The sequence below is a fragment of the Chaetodon trifascialis genome, chromosome 14, assembly GCF_039877785.1.
Source record: "Chaetodon trifascialis isolate fChaTrf1 chromosome 14, fChaTrf1.hap1, whole genome shotgun sequence".
Classification (NCBI taxonomy): Eukaryota; Metazoa; Chordata; class Actinopteri; order Chaetodontiformes; family Chaetodontidae; genus Chaetodon; species Chaetodon trifascialis.
In genome coordinates, this window is record NC_092069.1 from 11,741,965 (window position 1) to 11,762,731 (window position 20,767).

Here is a 20,767-nt window from a genome sequence, read left to right on the forward strand (position 1 = left end):
GAGTCATCGAGCTCTGACAGGATGGATGTGGTGGCTGAGAGGTAGCTGGGCCCGTCATTGGCTACTGCTGGCCTGGGTACCCTGCCCTGCTGCCTCTCACGGCTGGCGTAGGTAGATGAATGAGTATTAGGTGAAAACAAAACGAACTGCTCTGACCTTTCCAGGTCCAGGGATGTGTTACCGTATGCGTTTTAGCGGCGGCGTGAACTGTGTGTTTAGTCAGTCGGGCAGCATCCAGTAATTGTGGCTACAGAAAGTTCATTGGACTCTTGGTGTGACTTTGATGTCACTATGTTCCTTCATCCTGTTCAGCTTTCTAAGCGAAACAATATTGCCTGGATGAAGCCTTGGCAGGATGTGATTCAGGCCTGTGTTGTTCTTGGATTTGGACTCAAAGGCCCTATCATGTCCACCCATCTCCCCACACAAACACAGCCATATGTCATCAGATTGCTTAACGAGCCCCACACCTAAGGAATTAGCCTGGGGGGGGGGGGATCACAGATCATTAGCAACCATTGAACACATCCACAGCTTTCCAACAGATTAACTGAAACATGTGCCATTTGATAGCTAAACATGTTCAGCGGTGGCAGCCAACAACTTGCAGCATCGTAGTAGCTCATTAGAAATGCTGTATCATCAGCCCATTCTGTGCATGAAGTTATGTATTTTATGGTGTCTGTGTGTTTCATTTCCAATCTGATAAGTAAGCTCGATGATTGCTAAACCCTACTTTCAAAGAACAAATGCACTGGCAGAGCATGAAAGTGCAGTGAGAACAAATGTTCTCCTCTCTCCGCGTGATGTTTGATTCTGAACAAGTTCGTCCTCTCACATTACATGAAATGCAGCCAGACTTCTTTTTAGAGGATAATTGTACGGCTGTGGGAGTGAACGAGCTAAGCCGCCTGGGTGACTTCAGAGCTGAGGATGAGGAGGAGTGTGTGTGTGTGCATGCGTGTGTGTGTGTGTGCCTGTGTAGGTGTTAAGAGGAGGACAGATGACAGAGGAACTGTAGGCTGATGATGCAATCATCTGTACCAATGCTGGCCAAGCAGGAAATTGCATCATTGGAGAACTGTACTTGGCATGGGCGCGATCTGCGTGGTGACATCCCTGCACGTCTGTTATCGATAGAAACAAAGGCAATGTGACGGATAGTGCTCCCATTTAGTGAATGATTTACTGTCAGTAATGTTTGTTTTGTCATTTTTCTGAATCATTTTGATTAATTCAATAATTCTGCTTCCTGTTCAGACTTCCAGGGAACATTACTGGACAGGATTTTGCAGGTGAGATCAGGGCAATAAAGGGGCATAATACCAATGGAACAAATCTCCAGATGTGAATGAAACTATGTGTCTGGAGACACTGGCCTGACTCCTGCTTGAAGCGTAAACATGACCCATCTTAATGTTTCTGGGGCCTGCACTGGATCGGGGCGGTTCCCAAACCAGTTTATGAGCACAGATGATGGACATATTGAAAGAACAAGATAAACTACTTCAAGTTGGCACCCATTCATTCCAATGAAAGCTGCTGATCCAGCACAAACACCTTTTTCCTGCCACAGATTTGGCCTGGGGTTATTTACTGTACCAGGACTGTTTTTAGACTGAGGAACAGTGCCCATATTTAATATGATAAAGAAACATTTTACCTGGTAGAGATGTGGCTCATTCATGTATTTTAATAACCTAGCTCTATGGCACCGCAAGAATACGCAGGCTTTAACTAAACAGCTTGGTCGTAGGATCAGTTCACTGCTGGTTTTGGGTGAATTTATTCCTATCTCTACCTTCTCAGTTTGCAGCTCGCCTAGTTTTGCCTCTTTAATATAGTGATTATAAAGAAATATGAAAAGCATAAATACAAAGCATCTCTAACTTGCAGAATCTGAATGCAAATGAAATGAATCCAGGTCCCTCCCCGGACACGCCCCTGCGAGTAGGGACCCCCCCAATGACGGACGCCTGGAGGTCCCTGGACCACAGTTTGGGAACCCCTTTAACAGCCCATCCTCCCTTTGCACCTCCTCAATAGTGACTTCAGCCTCGGTTGGAGGGGGAGGAGCAGGCTGGGAGGCTCTACTCTGCTCCCATGTTGATATTTGTTGTTTGCGAGGGTGGCAGCACTGTGTGTGTGTATGTATGTATGTATGTGTGTGAGGAGAGGGACACTGTGATCGCAGGGTTGTCGACTGACGTGCCTGCACGCTTCTTGGGGATTGCTGCAACTTTTTTCCCCGGAAACGCGGCTGAACGGTGCAGATTTGTGGTGACTGTGTAACACATGGACATATGGCTGTAGAGGTCCTGCCTGGTTCGCGTTGTGCGCAGAGACTCGCGGCGTCTTTCTGAGCGACGGCCGGTCAGGATGCCGGAGCTAGTCTGAGAGCAGTCCGCCCGTGTGGTGTCTCTCTGGATCCCCCTTCCCCTTTTGAACCAACTTCTTCCTCGGCGCCAGTTTCAGACTCATTTCTTTTCCCCTTAAACTTCTTAAAATGGTGTTCTTCGCATTGTCGTCGCCTCGTAGCAAACCTGGATAACGAGAGGAGAAGCTACGTGACAACACCCTGACACGACGAGCAGCTTCGGTAAGGCAGCGCTTCAGCTGACGCTTCAGCGGGCGCAGCAGACAAACACAGCCGGGATGTGAAGCCGTGCTGTCCGCGGTGTTGTGTGGCTGACAGCGCAGCCGGGGAGCTCACTCAAACCTTCATTTTAGCCCCTCTCGAGTGGGAGACTTATAAGTAAGATAGCCAAATTAAAGTGTGTAGCTTTGTGGGTGAACTGAGTGACCACATAGCTAACTTAGCCATTAATTGCACAAGTTGGGCTAACATCGACTTCCCAGTCATATCATGAACTTGCTAGCCGCGTTAGCCTTAGCGGCACTTTACATTCAGTTGCTATAAAATGCTAACCAGGTTGCTTGCTAACAAAGGCGCTATTAACGTTAAGATGTGGTATGTGTGAGCTGAATGTATTTGACAAGTTTAGCTAACACTAGGTGAGCTAACTTGCTATACTCACCTAATTTGTTGCTTTACGTAAAGTTAGGGGTGTTTTAAAACGCCAAATATATGTGGTGTGAGCGTTAGCTAGATATTATTAATAACAGGAAGTGTGTGTTGCAGCTTCCACAAACTTTTTCCCCGTTACACTAACGCCCGGGCATTAAAAGTTATGATCTTAGCCTGTCTGCTCAACTGAACTCATTTCTTGTCTTCACAGAGGCACAACTGCCCGGGATTTATTCAGCTGTGGGGATTTTAATCAGCAGTCGATGCATCTCGGGGTATCTGAGTCCGTGAGAGAGTGCGAGTACAGCCAAATAAGCACTCGCAGCTCCACGCCAATGGAGACCCCTTACAAGAAAAGGACCCCGAAGAAGAGGAAGTGGGAGTCCTTCCCAGGTCGGAATAAATTTTACTGCAATGGGAGGATTATGATGGCCAAGCAGACAGGGGTTTTCTACCTCACCCTTGTCCTCATTCTAGTGACTTGTGGACTTTTCTTCACCTTTGAGTAAGTATTGTTGCAAGTGCACTCAGTCTCCTCTCTGCTATTCACTTGTGCACGTTGACATTGTGGATTAGGGATTTCATTTGATGGGCTCAGCTGCCAGAGAAAAAGTTTTAGATATAGGTCAGTTATGTCACTGGCATCGCTGGGTTTATTTCCTATGATCTCCTCGGGGCTCAGGGAGATGTCAGAACAAACTGGTTGGGGATTAGGCTGAGGCTTCTCTGTTTTAGGAAGTTCGGAAAATATAACAATATGCAGTTTCTTTAGCAGAGGCAGTGTGAACTGACAGGGCTGTGCTGATGGAAAGTGGTCTGTGGTTGCATTGAAGGGGCATGGATTTCCTGTTAATTTGTTTATGGCTTGTCCGTGCCCTTGCATTGTGTATGCATCTTAAAAAAGGTGCAGGGAGCCCTTCTGTTCCAGATTTGCCATTGTTGTTTTGGCATGCTTGTCTTGCTGTCAGAGAGCATCCTTCAGCAAGAGGGCTCATCTTCAACCTACTGTTGGCTGACAATAACTTAACTGAAGTGTCCTTGAGCAAAATGTTGAATCCTGACTAGTTGCAGGGTTGTTTATCTGTGGCTGACCCAGGAATGGGATTTTCTGTGTATTGTGTGGTAATTTGACCTTTATAATGACATCACGAGAACTGAGTAGAGGCTTATCTTTCTCCTTTGCTCTCAAATCAGCTTCCAGAGATCTCTAACCATACGCCTGTTGAGCATTCTTCTTTCCTATCAAATGTCCCAGACGTCTTGACTTCGTGTCATGCCACCAGTGACTTATGGAGTAGACTACAGTGTCAGTCCGACTCCGCCTATGTGTGTCATTTGCAGCCCCTTAATCACGCGATCCTCAAAGGAGCCCTCTGTCTTTTTCCCACTGGTAGAACAACCTGTAATCAACAGGCAGAATCTACTTCTCCACATTGTCTCATCCAGGCCTTCATCTTCACCTCATCCCGGATGTCCTAAAGTGGCCCGTTCTCGCTGAAGTGCATGATACAGCATGACGACGCACACAGACGTGAGCGCTAGAGTGTAACACAAGAAATAGTGCATTTGTCTCTCTCTCCTCATTATTCCGCAGTAATCACTCTGTCATCTCAGAAACCCCATCTATACTGGATAAGAATCCTGCTCCATCATGAGATTTGTTGCTCATTCGGACAATCTTTATCAGGCTGAAGTGCTTCAGAGCCAGAGAAAGCTTAATGGGCAGAATATGTGCTGTGGTTGATGGCTGCTGTTCAGTATCTGCACTGTAAAGATTCACGATCTAGGAATAAATCAAAAGACAGTGAACTATACGGCACACAACCACGATTCTAAACAAAATGGTTCATTCATAATGTATAAATGTGTGCAAGACAGTGTGTCCTTATATCATTTAGAAACATTTTGAAAGGACCTACTATAATGTAATGTCTTTTTTCTAGTGATGTGTTTGTTAGTGCCAAAACAATTAGTTGATGAATCTTAATTTCTTCACCGATCGTTGAGTCGTTTTACTTATGTAATACGCAAAACCAAGAAACATTCTCCCATTTCAGCTTCTCTCTTTTATATCCTTGTAAATTCAATGACTAACAAATCAAGACATCTAAAGATGTCACTTTGCTCTCTTGGAAGTGGTGATGGCTATTTTACACTATTTTTGATTTTAGATAAACAATTAATTGAAAAATAATTGGCAGATTTATGGAAAATGGAAAGAACTGCTCGCTGCAGGTCTAATTTTATGCTAAAAAGCAAAAAAAAAAAAAAACCCCAAAACATACACACTGATTTATTAAGAGGGCTTACACATCTTTTATGTCCTTTTTCAAACCACTGGCAGTTTTTCTTTTTTGTATGCCCTGTGTGAAGTCCTTCACACACGTCTATCAGCAGTGACCTCTGGACCACTTCATCTTTCAATGCATTGTCACCTCAGCAGAGATACAGACGTAACCCATGACCGAAGGCCAGACTGCGAGAGAGAGGGCATTGCAGGTCAAAACCTCCAACGCTCTTTGCCATGGAACAGTTTCTAAAATTACTGAAATAGGAGGGAAACGTACTGCAGAGCCCATCTGAACCTGGATGTTCCCCAGCACCCAAATGGAGGATGCCAGATGCTTCCTGATGATACTTCTCCCCCCTCAGATACCTTCATTTCCTCCGCTGTGGCCAATCAATGGAGCTGGGCCCAGTGTACTGTCCTCTGTTTGTTGTGACTACAGGCTACATTTTTCGGTAACACTATACAACCACAAAGCCACTTTTCAGCTTAGCACTGTCCTCCCTGCGCAACTGGCCTTGCCTCCAGGCTGCCTGAGTCCTCCTGGCTCTCCCCTCTCTCGCCGTCTACCCCCGCCCTGTTCCCCTCAGCTGAAAGGAGACATTTATCGGACAGGGCGATAGTCAGCAGACCTGCACGCTGCCTTCTGTTGTCATTAACTGTAATGCGTTTCGATTAGATGTGTTTTTCTAACCCCACTCCCCAGTTGTCAGCATAGTGGAGAACTACACCTCATTCACTTTGTGTGGGCTTCTTCTGTCTTTGGGGTTGCCACTTTTATTTAGTGTTTTAAATGAGGCTGTGGTATGATGACACCTGGTTCATATCTGTTTAAAGATGATGTTCGGATTTGTGGGGTCCAGAAAGAGTCGGCAGATGGCGAGTGCTTGGGAATGAACGTTTACCCAGAGATCTTTCTGCATCTCCATATTTCTTTTTGCTTGTTTTCTTTGTCTGTCTGAGGGGTGCTCAGCCATGCACAATAAACCCTGTTAGTGACCAGCAGACTTTGGTCTGTTTATTATTCTGTTGCTGGCTCCCTCCAGACGTCCATGTGTTCTGTTGTTGCACATGTTGCCATCTCTCCCTTATGCCTCGTAAACGTTTGAGTCAGGCAGATGTTTGAGGTGGTGTTCTGCTGTGCTCTTTTTGTTTGACGTGAAAATTGGACCCAAGAACCACAGTTTTGGCCAGAGAAACACTTAGTTGTATTTGAGGTGAACAAAACCACATAGATGTAATGCAGTAGTCATCAGGACTGGTCTGTGACACTAAACAGTGAATAATGGCTACATGTGCGTTGCTGTTGGTTCGTACAGGACCTTTTTTATAGTGCTCAAATGAAATGGCTGCTTTAGTCTTTAGTGCATTTAACCTGAGTAGTTGACAGATTGCCTGTCATTCACACAAATTCTGTTCTCAAATGCAACACTTTAAAGTTTGCTTTAAATATTTACCCATTACTTTTCCAAATATTTCTCTCTTAGTTTTTGAAATCCACACAAACGACTCTTCACGTTGGCACAGATCCACCACACAGCACTTATTTAAAAGAAAATATGACACTTTTAAAGCTTGTTCACCTGTTACTCACATTATTGCCTTTTTCCAAAACAGTGGTCAAGAAATCACTTTCAGCAACTTCCTGAGGCACCACACGAATCATCAGACGCATCATGGCGCCTGTTGGTGTAACTAAATTGACTTCATGATTTGATTGATCAAGGATATGTGAACACACAGCGTTGGCACAGCAGTATTTGTTCACTTCATTTTTGGTTCCACCCATGTAGGTGTTGTCCGTGGCTGGATTTATCTCTTATTTCTGTACATTTGGTTAACTGGTCTCTAAGCAACTGTGAACGGCTGAGTGTTTTCCATACAACTGGAGCTGTACTGTAAAGGGTAATTGTTACCTTGATGACATGTTGGATGGTTGTTGGAGTTCACCCAAACTGCACAGTTTACTGCAGCTTTTTATCTGGTGAAAGAGGAATGTCTTTTACCAAAAGTGAACTGCAGAGAATGCAAATTATCTTACAGTGATTGTTGCATGTGCAGTTCACAGGTTATGATGTAGAAATGCTCATTTTCTTCCATTAAAACTGCTAAAGCTCAAGCCTGTTTTCAGGAGGTCAGTGCAGAACGTCTACTTGATACAGACATATGTAGACTACAGCCTGTGTCACTAATACAACTGTGGGTTAGGCTTTGATTTAAGTGTCCTGCACATTTAGTCTCACCTAATTTATGTCCTTCAGTGAAGCTTGTAACCGCTTTATTTATGTGAGCAGTACACTGGCTGGGAGTTTGTGCTGCCTGACAGGCTTAATTCAGCATTCCTGTGTATTCTGCACAGAGCACAACAAGAATAGTCAAGAACCTCATTTTCCATTCTCAGTTTTTTCAACGTTACAGCAGTTTATTGCAAAATAACAACAAGGGTGGCAGTTGCATCAAAGGTTTTGAAAAGCCACTGCACAACAATACTGACTTCTGAGAAGTTGTCTGACCTGTTTTTCAGCTGTCAGAGGGATTTGATTGACACAAATCTGGTTTGATTCAGAAAGTCTCGAGTCATGTCGGCGGGCTACAGTCATCCCGTCTTGGCATCGAATGGTTTTAGCTTATAAATGAGACAGACAGGTCCCTGCTTTAAACAAATTGTACTTAACATGTATTTCTAAGAAATCTGGATGAGTAAGCCACTTAAAGTGTAAATGCTGTATTTATGTGTCCTGATGTTGTTTTACAAGCGCAGCCTCTCTTGGGGTGTATTGGGTAGTTAGGTTACTGCTCTGTGGTCACACCCATTTTTCCACTGCCTAATCCCACTCTGCATTCGTACGAGTCATGATTGTGACAGATAGGGGTGGAGGATGCCCGATTGTGTGCCTGTTTGGCCGACATCACCTCCTCATAAACCTCTTTTAAATATGCGATTAGGATCGACTAAAAGCTCAGCAGTTTTGTGATTAAGCTTTGCTGTGGAATAAAGGAGATCAGGTAAAGCATGGGGGTGAAGAAAGCACAATAGCTACTGAGTGTTTGTGTCTAAAATTGTATGGAACACGCAACGAAACATAGAAAAATATCATAGAGAAAACAGCTCAGGGTTGGCACAAGAGATTTTTTTTAATGTGCAAGCCAAGCCAAAAAAAAAAAAACAATTTTGGCTTATCAAGTTGCCCTCCTCATGTCAGACTGACAACTCTGAGGAGACACTAAGAAAGGAAATGAAATGTAGAGGCTTACTGCCAGACGTACACAGTAACAAGGCTGCAGAACACTAAGACCGGAGTGGCGGACATCACAGAACAGTGATAAACACAAAGCCATGTCCAGTTTTCTAAACCAAACACTCACTGTGGTCTGTTACAGACATTAACAAACATTCAAGCTCTTTGTTTCTCCAACTTGCTTTAATCAACACAGCAACATGAGGCTTCTCACTCGCATGTACACGAGTATTTAAGCTGGATCAGCGATTGTCATGTAATGTCCCACAAGCTGCTGTCTCGTCTCATGATACATTATCTACTTTTCACCAGCAGGTATCTTTTCCCAAATGTTTCCTCTTTTCATTTTTTTAAGTAATGTGTTACATTTAAGCACATTTTGTCACCAGAAATAGTCTCTAGTCACGTGACTTATGAAGAAAATGTCAGCAATCTAATACAGTATTTTTTGTCAAAAGGATGTTGAACACAGTGGGTAAGTGGGTCTGGTGTAAGCTGCTCTTGCGCTCGGGCACCAGTTCTCTTTGTTTACGGTGCTTGACCAGAAACAGACGTAGATTTTTCATGTTTTCCAGCAGAATATCTGACTCGAACTCGCATCTTACGTCTGCCAGTGTGCTCACACTCCTGAGAGTTTGTTGATGAGCTCTTGCTAGCACTCTCTCAGGACGTGTGTGTGTGATTTCTATTCATTCTGCTTAGACACTGTTAACACTGGTAGCTCAGATGCTTTGGAGGTTCTTGAAAAGAAACCTGCTCAGACATTATAATGACGCAGTAACAACTTTACAGGGACATAATCATGTTTGTCCACATATTTACTAAAGTGGCCTATTAAGAACACTGTAGATGGACAGGTAGGTTGAGTTCAAGGTCTTTAGAAGGGGTCTTCAGTCATTTCTTCTTGCAAATAGAAAGAAACTTTTATGAATACACCATGAACTGTGTTCCTGGTTTACTCAGAGAATGCAATGGCTCTCAAGACCCCTCAGCAAGCATGCCATCTTTTGGCTGTCCTGTTGTCACATTGAATGAAATGAAATCAGTGAAATGGTGACTCTCTTTCTTGTACAATGTTAGATGTGCAGAGCACTCCAAAAGAATAGCAAATGTGTTTGCAGCACGCTGGGGTGAAAAAATAAGTCAGCTTTTGGAGTTTCATGAAGCAAACTATTGTGAAAGAGTCTTTGTTCCACAACATTTGCACAGTCACACCCATGGTATACATAGTTTCCCAAGACAAGAAAAGCATTCCTCTCAGGCAAAGTTTTTCTTAAGAATTTAGAGCAGTGCGCCAAAACTGATTTAGTCTCAATGGCTTTGGCTTAATTAAATAGAAGAAATACAAGTTTTCACAGATGGGCACAACATAAGAGCATAAAATGCTACAATATGCTCTTTTCAGGTGGGTAAATCAGGACAATGGTCCTACTTGACTGTTTAATCATGTATAGATATCAACTAGCCAGATCTAGGTCATTTTTTAAAGCGAAAATGTTTCATTGTGACTTTAATGCCTTGCGGGACCTTCTGTCGGAGACTTTACTGCAGCTGTCTGTTTTGCTGCGGCATCAGGAGGCAGCTCTGTCACCTAGGCTCACTGAAACCAGGAATTGTGTCCAGCTGTTTGCTTTTCTGTAGTGCGATTCCTCCCCCTGACTTGCTCCAAGCCATCAGTCGACCCGGCACCCTCTGTGTGTCACACAGCTTTCCTGTGCTCGCACTTCCACTGCCTGTGCCAGGTGTAATTGGGTCCGTGGCACATGATTGGATCTGGAGGGTGCTCAGATGCACACATGACCACTGCAGCCCTCTGAGGCTGTGCCCGTGCATGCGCTCGCAACATCTGTCTGAAAGGTGGCAGGAAATCATGGCTCCATGAAGTGGTCTGTGCAAAAATGTAACCATTTGCAAAAGCATGTCATGTTCAGTTGTTTCACTGACAAATGACTTGGCCTGCAGCTAAGAGGAGGCTCATGTTATGCCCTTGCCTGCCATCAAAAGCAATCAAAATGTAATAAAAGGCAAAGCTGTCATAGCTTTGTATCCACGTAGCCCTGATGAGTAATGAGACTTTAGTACGAGGGGCCATAAAGCCAAGTGCTTCAAATGCATTTTGAACACGTTAAGCACATTTTAAACACATCCATGCATTTGGCACTGCATCACTGTTGAGTGATATCTCCTCTCAAGCAAGTACAAGGGGAGCTGCAGGCCCAGAAGCTGTGTGTGCTGTGGGATGGATGATCTGTGTTTGACAGACCTTTTTTTGCACATCACAGGATATTGATTGCCTCCAAAGCTGTATGGCCGAAGAAGAAAGTAAACGAGGGTGCAGTTTATCTCAGGTGACAGTGAAAGGACAGCCGGTGAACGGTGCTGTGTGAAGCCAGCTTCACATGGTAACATCAAGCGGAGATGAAAGTCCTCCAAGCTTAACTCCCAGCTGAGTTTTGAAAAACTGGTTGGCATTATAAGAGGCTTTAGTGGGAAATGTGATAACGGTAATCTGGATTGGATTATTGGTGAGATTAGCGCACCCTTTGGGAAGCAAATGATTAGGAAAACCTCGGGAGACCCCAGCGAGGTAGAAAGATTACCTTTGGTGCACTGTGGAGGTAATGGTCGTGTCCCACTCTGGCACAGAGGACATTTGCTGAGAAACAACCACGATACCAGAATTTAGCAGAGTGACCGGCAGATATTATGTTAAATTTAAATTATATCCTTTAGTCTGATCGGCATGATTTCTGCTGGAAAGCATATGAGAGACGATGGAATAGGTGTCGTGAAACGTATCTCCTTTGGGACAATTTGTGTTTATTTTATCTGGTCTCTTAGACAAAGAGAGTAAAGTTCATATGTATTGTTTAGGACAATAAAAGCTAAAATTGAGCTAAAGACCGTCACGACTAATACTTTGAGTGTACTTGTGCCCCTCAAAGGCTGAACTGAGAGAAGCCAGAAGACCTGATGATCTGTAAAGGCCAATTTACTTTAAAGACTATAAAGCAATTGCCCTTTATCTTGACAGTGGGGATATTCTCTTCTGGTTTTAATGACTGAATTTTTTAATGTAATAATATATGTACATGTAAATCAAACTCAAATGGGTCAGTACCAAGTTGGGATGTGTGGCTTCCACTTAGCTGCTGTGATCCAAAAGCGACATCCCTCCAGAGGAATGAAAGAATGAAGCCATGCACATTCCTTATTGAAATACAAAGCAAACATTAGGTTTTCCCTATGTCAACAAAACGTGTCGTGCTGCTGCGCATTGAATCTGAATGCCTGTCACTCTCATCACTCATGGTGCATTATACTACTCTTTGCTTTACAGTGACATGCACTAATATCTCCTGCAGATGCATTAACTGTATATCATTAAGGTGTCTGCCCCAGGAATTAGCTGTCGTAGTTTTATTGCGCTGCCTGCAGCAGTCAATAATTCACGCAGACTTTGACAGCCACGCAGCACACTTTGTAAATGGGCAGCTTTTGGTAATTATCAGCACAGGCTGTCAAAGAGCAGTCTGACCGAGGCTTTACAGTCAATGTCTGTACACACGACTTGTTCCAAACCAGCTTTAGTAATAAATAACGTCAATTGACCAACAAGGCTATTTTTGCTAGCCTCCAGAGATTTCAGTGAGTTTTGACAATCATTCCATGGTTAGTTTATTTTTATTCTTTTCTATTCTGAATGTTTGCTTACTTTATTTCAGATGATCCCACTGTAACCGATGGTCGAGCTCCTGCCTGGAGTTCTCTGTATTGTAATCTGTGTGCTGTGTTGTCTGCTTGGGCTATAGTGTGCTAATCTGAAGATTTTGAATGTCTGTTTTGCTACCTTTTGTTACCTATTGGCCCGAGTCTCTGCAGTCATCCATGGCTTTTATTTGTTGCTTTAGGCTTCTTTCCTCTCACTGTCACATAAGCAGGAATGAAAAAGAAATTCTTTTTCTAACTTTAGGCCAGATTAGCAGTTTGACCCATAATTATGTTTAATTCACTGTATGTTGAGGACTTTGTATTTACTGTACTGGAGACTGAGAACTAAGAAACATAAAACCTTGTCAAGACAAAATCCAACATATAAAGACATCCCCCACCTTAGTCAACTCACATTTCTTCTGTGGTTAGCACTCAGTGACGATGTCCATCTTGGCACATGTCCTGGATCAAATTGGACCATCCATCCATCCATCCATCCATCCATCCATCCATCCATCCATCCATCCATCCATCCATCCATCCATCCATCCATCCATCCATCCATCAACCAAATGACTTGTTGAGACATTTAAAAGGATTGTCTGTCTCTATCTTGTTGAATGCCTTTGTTTCTTTCTTTTTTTTTTTTCTTCCTCGGAGGCTTCAGCTCACTCATGTGGCTGTTTCCAGGGTAACCACTTTCCCTTTTGAAATTTACCATGTCTGACATTGGATGCTGTCCGTTTCCATGGCAACAAAGCCCCTAAAGTCCCAGTTAAATATAAGATTTTTCTATCAACTACTAAAAGGGGAATTCAAATGTAACTTTGGGAAGGGAAAGTTCCTTGTTGGTATCCACTCGTTATGGTCCTCAACAGGAAAGAGGGTTGATGACATTGCTTGTTGTCTTCACCGCTCTTGCTCAGTCACTGATAGAAATTGATTTTTGGGACATTGTCTTCAGGGGGATCTTAAACCAGGCAAGACGTTGCCTACCTGCAGCTCATCCACATACCTCTATTGATCCCCACACAAGAGGCAGGCTTGATGTTGCATCTATTCTGCCTCTCTAATGGCTTCAGTGTTTAATCTCTGTCCATTTCTACCGACCTGTCACTTTCTATCACACATGACTGCCTTTTCATTATATTCCTGATGTCCGACACATGGAGACACGGCTTCTGAGGCTGCGCTTTGTGCTCTTCTCTCAACCGTCTTGGTAACCGCTTGCCAGATGACAGAATTTGAAATATGATTTTTATTGAGGGGAGCACAGATCTGCATATATTGGCATTCCCTTCAGAAAAAGAGAGCATGCAGTGTGTTCAAATGATTCTGTGGATTTGTAGCTCTAAATGACATTTATGCATATTTGACATTTCAGTGGGGGGCTTGATTTCCTCATTGATTACCTTCAAATCTTGGCTTCAGGTTAATTGTTACAAATGCAGCACCCTCACTCAAGGTCTGCCAGGCTTTTTACACCTGTAGTGATTTGCTATTAGCACCTCTAATTGGAGGATTCGTTATGTGATGTGTGACCAATCAGGCAAAATAGAGGACAGGTTGAATGGGTAGATGAAAAGATGTCAGGTAATGACATCAGACTGAAACGTTCTGCTTTCCTGGGGCAGATGCAGACAGGCAGAGGCCAGCTGTGGACTGAACCCTTCCACTGCTCTCAAATATCAGACTTGTACACAGTGGTTGTTAGAAACGATTAGCAGGACATGTTTTTTCCCAGCAGACAGCAGGAACAGGACCAACTTGGCTGACAGGTTTCACTGTGTGGTTTTTACCCATTGTGTTGTTTTTACTGTCACTCGTTCTGGAGTACTGAAATAAATTACCCATGCGGATCTGCTGTTTCTCATCTTATGAAAGCTCAACCAACATTTCTCTCTGTTATTGTTGAGCAATAAGAAAAGTAATAATTCCTCGTATTGAGATATCCCCTGAAGATTTTCTTCCAGAGGAAAGTTCCAGATATTTTGGCCAACTGGAGCTTCGTTCAAATAAAAAAATAATCATCCCAGTCACATTTTTTTTTTAAGAGAGGGAAAATCCTACAGGCTTTAATGTGGATATTGTGTTTAAGTAATAGCTAGCAGCAGGGGTGGGTTGTGTTTGCCATGTGATGATGATGTTACATTTTTTATGCACTTAGCCCTCCAGACAGGAAACAATGACTGGACTCTCTCCCTGCATGACTGGAGTAGTCATCTTGTTTCAGTGTTTCTTAAGAAATTGTCCTCTCAGCACTGCCTAAATGGTCAGATATCTGCTGGCATTCTTTTCTCATTTGTTTCCTTTCTGGCAGTTGAAGCAAACTACTTGTCTTTCTTCTCTGACAGTACAATTTGCACAGTCATTTGGCTTCTACCAGCTCTTTGCGAGGTACCGTATGTCCCAGTGGTAACTGTTGCACTTTATGATTCACATGAAGACAATAGTGACAGATATTGATCTATTGGGACTGTGAATAAAGTTAATTATGAGATGTGATTGTGTGATGTGATGCATGCGTCTGTTGGCTACATGAATGGTATTTAGTGAAGTTTGAAACACAATGTGACAAAAGGAGACAGTTTTACCGTGGTCAAATGCCTGCAGTGAACAAGGATTACAACTCCGGCTGCTTTAAATGTGTTTCCAGTAATACAGCATATGAACCAAAGATTGTTAAAGGTCCCTAAAGGCTGTTTTTTCTTGGTCACATGACACACATTACCAAAACATTACTGTAATATGAGACGATACAGGCCAATATTTACTTGGTTGTGCAGCCATATCATGTCTGCTGTGTGGTATGCATGTGGTATGAATTTGGAGGCCAATAGCAGCCCAGTGAATGGAGGCAACCAGAACATACGGTGCTTACAGTCAAAGTATTTGAAAGAGCTACTTAGCTGCTCTCTGTTTGAACAATGACAGAAATCCAGCCTGCAACACTGCCTCAACCAGAGATGGGAATGTGCCCTGTATTTGATTACAACCTCAGGACACACTGCTGGGTGATGTGTTTCCACCCGGCCCAGATCAGAAGACCGAGGCTGGGGAAGAATCGCAAAGCACTGAAGGCTGTAAAATGGATGACCTGTTAGCAAGCGTCCGTTGACACAGTCGGTGTCCAGTGCAATGACCTTGGGAACCTCAGGCAAGTTTTTAAATGGAGCAATGTTTGTGCTGCACAGTGTTGTCCTGCCTGCAGTCCCCTGCTGATGTCCCAGACAACCCTGTGTTTTTTGCTTCATTCAGTCTCACTCCAGATGTGGAGGAACAGCAGGACTGGTCAGCATCCTCTCATATGGGATAATGGCATGAGTTGTAGACTTTTTGTTTGCCACATCTTAAACATTCTCAAAAAACCGCACAAGTATTGTATTCAGATTTGAACTTTTTTTTCATGAAAGTACAGTGAACTGGCTTACTCATCTTACAGGCAACTTGCAAGTGCACTAACACATTCGTAAGTTTTTGCGTTCTTTGCTCGGGCGTCATATGTTAGCTGACCTTTTCCCCTGGCTGGAGGGCGTTCATCTCCAGCAGTTCAGGTGAAAGCAGGGAGCGTGTACCGATGAAGCTAGAACCTCAGTTAGCACAGATAAGCAAATTTAAGTAAATGCTTTATGTCCATCCCCACCCGCTGTCACTGGCGGAACCCAGCACGGCGAGCCTAAATATAGTTTGGCTTGGTTTAGCAGAATAACTGGTGTTGGCATAGAGCAGCGGATGTAACTGCCCTCCCAAGGTGTTGCCATCTGAAGGCTGATGAGATGGACTCATGGACTTTACTTTGCTATCAAACGATATTTAAATTTAAACTTGCTTCCTTGATGAATTTAAAGAAGAGGACACTGTATGGCATTTTTTTTTTTTTTTTTGCATTTACAGCAAAATGCAGTTTGAAAAACAATGTGGTTCAACAGAATGTGATTGACCACTGTGTCCTTATTGTCGCCATCACCGTCACTTAAAACATCCTAAGTTTGTTTATGATCTGAAGTCATAGTTTCTATGCATTGGTTTTGTAATAACAGTCAATACCACAGTATGGTCTTATGCACTTAGTGAACGCTGATAAAACCTCTCCTCCTCACCAGCTCCACCTCTGCACCTTTTTTGTTCATTCAGTGTAATTTATCCTCCACTCCACTAATTGAAACCATTTTGCAGATAGTCCAGTGGAAAGTATTTTGATTATTTTTCATTTATTTTCACTCTGTTTTAATGAAAGCCTTATAATAATGTTGATACTATTGTGAACCTTGGCTCAGCTCGCAGTACTGCTTTCTGTTCCTCAACAGCATCCCTCAGAACATATGGTTTTGCACACACATGGACCACATGTTCATTTAATTTCCCTTGTCTGGAATGGAACCTCTTCACTGACCCCAGACCTAATCCAGTAGACCAGGGACTTAACAGATGAAAAGTGTTGTTCCACCCCCCAACCCCCACCCCACCCCACCCCACCCCTGTGGGACTAAATGTGATTACTGTAATAACCACCTGCACCGTTAGATGTTTAATTGGGATTATGCTAAATTGTCTCATTAGAACAGATTACGACTCAGGGGCCTGACCCTTATGCTTGTGCCTGTTGTCTGTTAAAGGGTTATATTCACTTACTGGTCATTAGTCAACAAGTCACAGGCTTTACCACTTCCTAAATTTCATGGCTTGTCTCTACCACCAGTAGAGTTCAGTTCAGTATTCTGCAAAAGCTCTGTGTTATGTATGTATGTATGTATGTATGCTGTATTTGGGTGGACACACCTGCGCCTCAGGACATCAGATGAGTTTTGGTTCTGGCTATTTGACTGTTCAGGTTTTCACTGCTAAGCTAAGCATTAGTGGCCAGACTGGACCCGTTGTCTCTTGTTTGCTTACTGCTTATTTCTTTTTCTCCCCTCATCTCCCCTTGTCGTACCAGTTGTCCGTTCCTGGCGCAGCACTTGACCCCTGTTATCCCAGTCATAGGAGGTGTGCTGTTCATGTTTGTATTGGGGACACTCCTGAGAACCAGCTTCAGTGACCCAGGAGTGCTGCCCAGGGCCACCCCAGATGAAGCAGCTGACCTGGAGAGGCAAATAGGTAAGACTTTAATTAAAATATTTTTAGATATGGAAAGAAGTGGGCATGAAAACCAATCACTGAGGTTTTGTTTCTCTGCTTCTGCATGTTTATGCTTCTTCTGTCTTTTCCTGTCACTGTTTCTCCGGATATATTCTCTGACCATTGTTTAGCCTTTTGCCAGCTGTTTTCTGTTATTGTATTTTGTATCTCCAGGCTGATGTTTACCTCTGTCTTAGAGGCTGTATTTGTATTTGGTGCTGATCCAGGGAAGCTAGTGTCTGCCTTTACAATCTCCCATACAAAGCAGCAGATTATCTGGCTGATGCGTCTGGAGTTTGTCTGTGTTGAGAGAGAAATCAGGATCAAGCCTCCTCTGACTTTAAAGGCACTCTGCATTTAGGCTGAGGTGAAGTATTGGTGCTGCTCTGACCAAATGGCCTTTGATCTGTTTATTTCACTCCCATCTTCTTTGAGGACCCCCGTCTGATGTATTACCTGACTCATGAAATTCAGCTGGGTAACTTCTGAATTTAATTTTCGATGTGAAACTTAGAACTGTTTGTGCATTAGGAACCACTTGATATGGTGTAACTGAATTACCGGCATCACAGCGCTAACGATTATTCGCCATGAGTCAGGAGCAGTCGAGACTGCAGTTTGTGATGTGGATTCAGTCTGTTCATGAGATGTGCGCTTGCCTCACTGTTTACAAGTCATTACATCAGGCATAGAGAAATCAAGAATTCATTTTTAATGAAATGCATTAATGCAAGAAGCACAATATGTAGATGCAGCCCCTGTTCAGATGTTGTGGATTTTTATTTTTATTTTTATTTTTTTTTTACCAATGCAATTCTTGGCAAGCCAAAAATTGAGAATGAAAAGTTGCCAAAAAGCCATAAAAATTGGCTATATTTGATATTTCATGGGTAATTGACATGTTGTATTCAACATTGCAGTTAATCACAAGATCTGAAGTATTCATAAAATCATTTTGATGTTTTTTGTTTTAAGTTGGAGCTATTGGAGTGTTGTGTAGTAGTGTTCGCTAGGAAGGCCACATGAAGGCAGTGTATAGTGTTTGTGTTTGAGTAGGTTAAGCTGCCAAAATGTTAAAGTTTGGTCAGAGTGTGGTCAGCTATGTGAGGCCTCTGTCAGAGGAGGCAGGGCGACAATCGAGACACGTAAGACTGGATTTTACACTGATGTCAGTTTAGTTACTCACCGCTGAATTTGTCCTGCTGTCCTGTGGCTAAATGGATTATCACCACCTTACTCAAAGGGTTTAACTTTTTAAACCTTCTTTTTGAAACTGCCTGTAAAGTTTGCTTCTTTTTATTTGGCATGTGAAGCTCCCATTTCCCAGCGATGGTCCTCTCCATGCTTCAGGCCACTGGGGCCTCATTAAACAAACTCTGGACTGGCTTAATTAATCTCATTAGGAGACTTAAAAGCTTTTGGAGGGAAAGTAAAGTACAGAGAGCTTGGAGCAGTGGGCCGAAACAGCACTGTGCAAAAGCGCCATGTTTTGTTTTTTTTTTTCAGAGGATAAACAAATTAAAGGCTGAAAATATGAACAATGTTGACCCAAATACCACCCCCCCACTATCATTTCATCCCGACTGTCTTTTGTGCTGCGTGTTTCTGAGCGTAGTAAAACAGTTGGCTTTTTCTAAACTGTAATTTCTTGTTCACAGAGACATCACTGTTGGTTGCTTGTAGATGAATCTGTGTGCACAGGTGGTGAAATGATTGAACAGTTTTTTTTTTCAGTATTTCTGTAGTTTTGTAGTCCTTCCTATCATTTATCCTAACATTTTTATCACCAGCTTATTGCTGACGTGGGTTTTCAGGGACTCAACACAGTTTAAGAGTCGCGCCCAGGGTATCCCTAACACATACATTCATTGCTGAACAAGTATGATGGAAGTATTTAAACCATTTGGAAGTGAAAAATTGAGTTTAACAATAAAACAATCAGCCCTGGCCCTTGCAGTCATACATCATGTTTGGGATTGCGACTCCATTGGTCCACTTTGACCGGCTGCTCACTCTAATTCCATGGCCGCAGCATTTCTACTTTCTTCTTCTCCTTTTAAGATGGACGTTGCGATGAATTTGGTTAAGCTTGTTTTAATTGTAGAATAGCTTGTAATTGTGGTGCCCTTCAGTCTCTGTAGTCTTCCCCTGAAACATCCACATTCAGTCCCATGGCTGCCAGTAAACTAATAGACTGCTTTAGTGTTGGTGCCATTATGGGTCCCATTATCTTCTGTTTGAAAGAACCTGGCTTGTAATAGCATGAGCATTTTACACACACACACACACACACACACACACACACACACACACACACACACACACACACACACACACACACACACACACACAAATGCACAGACATAAATTCTTCAGGTGGGTTATATCCTTCAGCTAGGAATGTTAGATTTAAGCTACTGAGAGGTAAAGGTCACTGCCTTTTCCCACAGCCAGTAAAAAGGTAGAGGCGCTTTGTTCAAATACATTTTATTCATAGATCTGCTTATTGCTGCTCTTTCTTCCTGTTTTCTCTTGCTTTCTGTCAGCGTCTGTCGGTCTTCGTGGTGAAGCGTTCTCTACTTTCGCCTCTGTCTTTCTGTTCAAACACATTTAATCCTGCTCCTTCTTTCTCTGGTTCCTCTGTCCGGACCTGTGCAGTGCAGAGCTGTTTGTTTGCTCCTTGCCATGGCGTGGCAGCTTGACATGCAAGACATTAGGAGCACATCTGTTAGCTCTTAGCCCGATCATCCAACCCCATCCTAAGCCCCATCGCCAACCAGCCTCTCGATGAAAAGAAACACTTAAGCACGTCTCTCTTCCCCCCTCTTTTTTTAATCAATTGCCCATTTGTCTTGATTCAGTGGTTAAAATGCATTTTGGAGTTGCAAAATAGTTTCAGAATATCTGCTTTCACTGCCCACGTTAACAGTGTGTGTGTGTGTGTGTGTGTGTGTGTGTGTGTGTGTGTGTGTGTGTGTGTGTGTGTGTGTGTGTGTGTGTGTGTGTGTGTGTGTGTGTGTGTGTGTGTGTTTGTACATACTTGCTCTTAAAAGTGCTCTTCATCCCTCTTCCTTGCCTCCTCCTCTCCTACCTACAGCAGGACTCATTTCTAGCATTTTCTTCCTCATCTGACTGAGACACCTCTCAGTCCATTTTTATTCAAAGCTTCTTTTTTATAGATATGTTCTTATGTAACTGTGCACGCCGATGATAAGAAAGCAGCTGACAGTCGTAGCGAGCATGGCTAACTGTTTCGCATATCAGCGCTGCCATAGTGTAATGGCTCTACTTCAGGCTTTTTTTTTTTGCCATGTGCTCTTTTGCTGCATTTTTGGGTTTGATTTACAGCACATGCTCACTCCACACCGATTAGAAGGTATG

General features: G+C 43.1%; 1 protein-coding gene across 2 annotated transcripts in view; it reads left to right on the forward strand.

Annotated features, from left to right (window-relative positions):
* Nucleotides 1–2,072: 2,072 nt before the first annotated feature.
* LOC139342222 (palmitoyltransferase ZDHHC14-like) overlaps nt 2,073–20,767 on the forward strand; it is a 46,664-nt gene continuing 27,969 nt past the window's right edge. For both annotated transcript variants that reach the window (XM_070979212.1, XM_070979213.1), the window contains exons 1-3: nt 2,073–2,599; nt 3,240–3,533; nt 17,205–17,365. In XM_070979212.1, the coding sequence (XP_070835313.1) occupies nt 3,292–3,533; nt 17,205–17,365 (403 nt within the window). In that variant the 5' untranslated portion in view covers nt 2,073–2,599; nt 3,240–3,291. The remainder of the gene's footprint in view (nt 2,600–3,239; nt 3,534–17,204; nt 17,366–20,767) is intronic.